The 5,877-nt window shown below is 33.7% G+C and overlaps 1 protein-coding gene across 1 annotated transcript; it reads left to right on the plus strand.

The window, feature by feature from the left end:
* Nucleotides 4,092-5,492, plus strand: LOC110269763 (cullin-1-like). Its single transcript, XM_021117597.1, has 6 exons — nt 4,092-4,181; nt 4,260-4,409; nt 4,505-4,554; nt 4,651-4,762; nt 4,881-5,024; nt 5,182-5,492. Exons 3-6 carry the CDS (start codon nt 4,520-4,522, stop codon nt 5,191-5,193), a joined length of 303 nt encoding a protein of 100 aa, XP_020973256.1. The 5' UTR covers nt 4,092-4,181; nt 4,260-4,409; nt 4,505-4,519; the 3' UTR covers nt 5,194-5,492.

Here is a 5,877-nt window from a genome sequence, read left to right on the forward strand (position 1 = left end):
ATTCAAGGCTTGAAGACCATTTGAAGAAAGTGTATAAATAGCTTAGGATTTAAGTTTTAGAAGAGCTTTTTCCGTTTTAGTTTTGCAAGAGTGATTTTGGGAGAGTTTTCGGTTGAGAGTATTTGGAGTTTCTGAGTTTCGGAGTAGGAGAATTGAATTCTCTTCCTCTTAGTTTTCTTGTTTTCAATTTCATTTACAATTTGTCTTGGATCTTGGGTTGGAGAATTGAAGGAATTCTGTTTCAATCTCATCCTGAGATCTCTCTGTTTTATTTACTGCATAATTGAATTTCAATTTCGGTTCATTGTCTCTTCTTCTACTCATTTTGCAAATTTACTTTTCTTTATTTCTTGCAATTGAATTCCACATTTGGATCTAGGAAGGCATTGAGATCTAGACTCGGTTATCTAGTCTCTTGGGTCCTGAGATCTGGAGTTTGCATTTTAAATTCTCTGTTTAAAGCTTTTCAAGTTCATTTACATTTCCGTTTTAGATCCGGTTCAATTCAAGTCACCTTCTACTTGTCTGATTAATGCAATTTACTTTTCCTTGTTTAAATTCTGCAAATCCACTTCCCAATTCCCTTTACAATTCAAGCCATTTACATTTCTTGCGTTCTAAGTTTCTGCCATTTAATTTCTTGCTCTTTAAGATTCAGCACATTTACCTTCTCTGCTCTTTAATTTACTGCAATTGTCCCTCTTCCTTTTAATTTCATGCAATTTAGCTTCTGTCGAATACAAACCACTCAAATCAACTCTTGATTCTCTTGACTAAATTAACCACTAAACCAAAATTGCTCAATCCTTCAATCCCTGTGGGATCGACCTCACTCCCGTGAGTTTTATTACTTGATGCGACCCGGTGCACTTGCCGGTGAGTTTTGTGTGTTAGGAATTCATTTTCCGAAAATACACATCAGTTGCCATGCTGTTAGGCAACACGCACGTGTGGATCTCGTGTACGCGTGACCTTGCGAAAGTTCAATCGACGCGTAAGCGTGGCAGAGCCCCATGCTGGACGTATCAGAAATCGCTGGGGGCAATTTCTGGGCTGTTTTTGGCCCAGTTTCAGGCCCGAAAAATACAGATTAGAGACTGCAGAGTGGGGGAATAACATTCATTCATTCATACAACTTTAATTTACATAATACTTTTAGGTTTTAGATGTAGTTTTCTAGAGAGAGAGGCTCTCTCCTCTCTCGAGGTTTTAGGATTTTAGGTTTAGCTTTTCTTAATTTCAAATTTCTATATTAGTTTAATTAGTTTCTCTTCTACTCTTATTTGTTCTACCACTTTAGTTTATCTATTTTCCTTGTTGAGTTATTTATTCTCCAATTTGGTTTATGAACTCCATATTAGATTTGATTTGCTATTTAATACAATTTGAGGTATTTCATGTTTATTGCTTCATCCTTTATTTGTCATCATTGATGTTTGCAATTGGTAGTTTGGATCTAATATTCCTTGCTAGTTTTCTATGGTTTTTTGTTGTGCCTTCCAAGTGTTTGATAGAATGCTTGATTGAATTTTAGTGTAGATTTTTCTCCTCTTGGCTTTGGTTGAGTAATTGGAGACTCTTGAGTTATCAAACTCCTTTGTTGATTGATAATTGAAAGTTGCTAGTTGATTTGGATCCCTCTAAAGCTAGTCTTTCCTTAGGAGTTAACTAGGACTTGAGGAATCAAATTGATTCATCCACTTGACTATCCTTCATAGTTAAAGGTTAATTAAGTGGGAGCAATGGACAATTCTCATCACAATTGATAAGGATAACTAGGATAGGACGTCTAGTTCTCATACCTTGCCATGAACTTTCCTAGTTATTAATTTAATTTCTTGCCATCTTATTTCCTTGTTCCTTATTTCAAAAATCCAAAAAGATATTTTTCCACAACCAATAATAACTACTCCTCCCTGCAATTCCTTGAGAGATGACCCGAGGTTTAAATACTTCGGTTTAATTTTATTGGGTTTGTTTTAGTGACAACCAAATTTTTGTATGAAATGATTATTTTTGGTTTAGAAACTATACTTGCAACGGGAATTTATTGTGAAATTCTAGACCGTCAAAAATTCGTTCATCAATGGTATTCTTAGGAGTTTAATATGGTCCTTCTTTTCAAGACACTATGAATGAAGTATGCCGTTGGACCAAAACACCAGAGCAAAAATCTTGCTTGAAAAGACAAACAAGAGATTCTCTCATGCCGAACTTTATTGGTGACCCTTTAGTGGTCAAGACAAAAAGTGCATCCAAGGGAAAAAAGAGAGAGGTAAATGGAGGTGCATTAAATGCAACCGTGCTGGTCATGTAAAGAAGAATTGTCCTATGAGGAATGACGGTGACGATTTGGGTGATAAGATTGGTACTGACACGCAAGTTAGCTTTGGTACAGAAGAGGTAAGTAAGATACAATATTGGCATAGTGGTAGTTATAATTGATAGCAATTTTGACTGCATGTATCATTTTTGCATAGGAGCTTCCCAAGGACCCTTTGGCTTCTCAAGGGACATCAGCAGTGCCAAGTACAGAAGTAAATGCATCTGTGCAGCTAAAGTTTGGGCTAGGTGATTAGGGATTGATTAATAACCATGGGGCTCCCATCCCATCATATGGTAGTCATCAGTGGCTATTACAGGTATGAATAATAAGAGGTTAATTATTGCATTGTTAAAATTTAGTGATTAGTAATTTTTAAATTATTTGATATCACATTATGATTCGCTAAAGTCCTTTCTTTTTCTCTCAAATTTGTTTATGCTGTGGAGAACAGGTTGTACAACAATGACAAATTCTGAAGTTCAATGGGATGCAGTAGGATATACTTTTATAGTGTGATGAGAGTATATTTTAAGATGTTATTTAAATTTTTGGATTTCAAATAGTAGTGCATTGAGGTTGATATAAAATTTTTATTATTAAATTTTTAGATATTTTCTTATCGGTAAATTTGATAAATAGACATTAGACTCTACTGAAATGTGCATAAGGATTCATTGAGCGTTGATTTATATAGTTAACCTAACTAAGTTAGAATATGCTCTATTTTTTGAAGTTCAGATAGTAAGCTGTTCAGATTTCTATTTAAAAATTTTTAATTGGAAAAGGAAAACATAATAGCCCATATTAGATTATTGTTGATTCTTATTCATTCTAACATTCAAAAGGATCTCTTGTGATGATCTGAGAAAAGATTAAAATGTTTATTTAAATTTAAAATGGAAGGTGTATTACTAGACTAATCCATCCAAATGGCCAATAATGTTTATAGGCTTTGGCAAAGCTGGTCTTTCTGTATTGAAGGACTCATTTAAATTCATGGATTTCAAGTACTAAGATTTGTTCAATTTGGTCTCCCTAGAAGATTGCTAGCAGTTGATTTTGCTGCTGTCTTATTTATTCCATATAGGTTTCTCTGACTAATATAAGTGATATCTGTTATTAATAGAATGGATGTATAGTTTTTTAGTTATCTGGAATCTGGATAATAATGTGCTTTCAAAATATAATGCACCGTGTTAAAATGGACAACTGCGAAGTGTGTAAACTATTGTGAGTATTTCCAATTCTCATGTTTGACTTTTTGCAGTGGTTATTTTGTTACTTCCAGTGCATATGAAGATCGGTTGGCTCTATTTTCTGTGTTAGGGATTGGCAATGATATTATTGATGAGGTTTGGAAATGCTTTTCTATTCATTGAAGGTGATGCTCTTTTGATGGATATGTTCTCTGCTTATTTGCAGACGACTGTGTTCTCTGCTCGGACCTATTTTGTGCTCTTGGCTTCTTTAGTTCTTGCTATTACCTAGGTTAATTTGAGGTAATTTTCTATGATGTATCAATGACTGAGTGACTGAATATTATAAATACAGTTTTAAAATTATTAATGACTTATGGCAGCAATAATGTTTATGATTTTTATACTGGTACTGGCAAAGAACTAGTCAGCCTGAGAACTTATTGCATAAATTAAATCCTTGGTCAAAATGCTGGCATTGGCTTATTTTATTGGGTAACCCCAATCTTTGAATTTATGAATATAATTATAATTTTTTCTTTTGTGGAAACTAAACCGGTCTCATTCTTCAGGTTTTTGTCCAGAAAGTGATTGAGCTGCACGACAAGTACCTTGCATATGTAAATGACTGTTTCTAGAATCATACTCTTTTCCACAAGGTACTGTTCATAGATTGATTTTACAATTGTTATGCTGGATTGATATGTGCATATAAATCTGAAAGCTTTAAAATATAGGCTCTCAAGGAGGCTTTTGAGGTCTTTTGCAATAAAGGTGTTGCTGGGAGCTCGAGCGCAGAACTGCTTGCCACATTCTGTGACAACATTCTTAAGAAAGGTGGCAGTGAAAAATTGAGTGATGAAGCAATTGAAGAAACTCTGGAAAAGGTTTGTGTCATTCTTGATGTTCCACATACTTGTATTAACCTAAGTGTGTTTGGTTTTAACATCTGTATTTATGACCTGTTTTAATCGATTTGCAGAAGCTACTTGCCTACATGAGCGACAAAGATTTGTTTGCTAAATTTTATAGGTAAAAGAAATAATTAGGAAGAAAATTAGTTGTTAATTATTAGGTCTGATGTGGCTCTTCTTCAACAATTGTTTCATTATAATTGCTTGCTTTCAGGAAGAAGCTTGCTCAAGGACTTCTTTTTGACAAGAGTGCCAACGATGATCATGAGAGAAGTATTTTGACAAAATTGAAGCAAAAATGTTGTGGACAATTTACACCAAAAATGGTAATCTGCATATTCTTCATATAAGCATCCTATATAACATGGTGCCAAGTACTTGGTACACTTGGATTAAGTAGATTTTGGTCTACAAGTAACAGCCGCCCTCTTTTAATATTTTTAGATCAGGTGCATTGAAGTTTTAAAGGAATTTTATCAAACTGAAACAAAGCACAGAAAGCTTACATGGATTTACTCCTTGGGTACCTATAATTTAAGTAGGAAATTCGAACCAAAAACTGTGGAGCTGATTGTTACAACCTACCAGGTTAATTACTTATCACATGCTTCTTATCTATAAAAGAATACCATTTTCCCCTCATGTGTTCATTGTTTTAGTTTTTGGATCTTGACAATGTAGTATTGGAATTCGTTCTCCTGATCAATGTTGGTCAAATACTAACGTATTTTTAACATTTCTGCAGGGCATTACGTAAGTGCAGCAGCTCTAATGTGGGCGAGCACATAGAATGATAAATTGAAGGATAAAATGTCAGCCGTTGTCACCGGTCTCTCTGCGTGTCAGCAAAAAATTGGAACTGGATATGTCTCTTCATTTCATCTGAGTTTTTTGACAGATTTGAAGCTATTCAGCCTGTGTGGGCTCCCTATTACACCATTCACAAGGTTCAATAGAAAAAAAACTTATTTTACTTGCAAGTGCTTTCTTTAGGCCTCAAGACATTAATGAAATTCTCTCTTTTGTTAACAAAAAAATAAATCTTTAACAGATATTGGCCAGCCAAGGCTACTGATCAAGAGTTGAATAAATAAATAAATTTTACCTTATAGTTTTCTGATATTTATCTGTTTATCTATCGATTCTTTTCTTGTTTTTTTTTTATTTCCAAACTCTGCTTGGAATTGGAATAAATTTTCATAAACAGGATGTATATATATATTTGTTAACAAAATCTTTAACAGATATTGGCCAGCCAAGGCTACTGATCAAGAGTTGAATAAATAAATAAATTTTACCTTATAGTTTTCTGTTTTCTGATTGTTTATCTATCGATTCTTTTCTTGTTTTTTTTTTATTTCCAAACTCTGCTTGGAATTGGAATAAATTTTCATAAACAGGATGTATATATATATATATATATATATATATATAAAACAGT

Source organism: Arachis ipaensis, chromosome B03 (assembly GCF_000816755.2).
Source record: "Arachis ipaensis cultivar K30076 chromosome B03, Araip1.1, whole genome shotgun sequence".
NCBI classification, from domain to species: domain Eukaryota; kingdom Viridiplantae; phylum Streptophyta; class Magnoliopsida; order Fabales; family Fabaceae; genus Arachis; species Arachis ipaensis.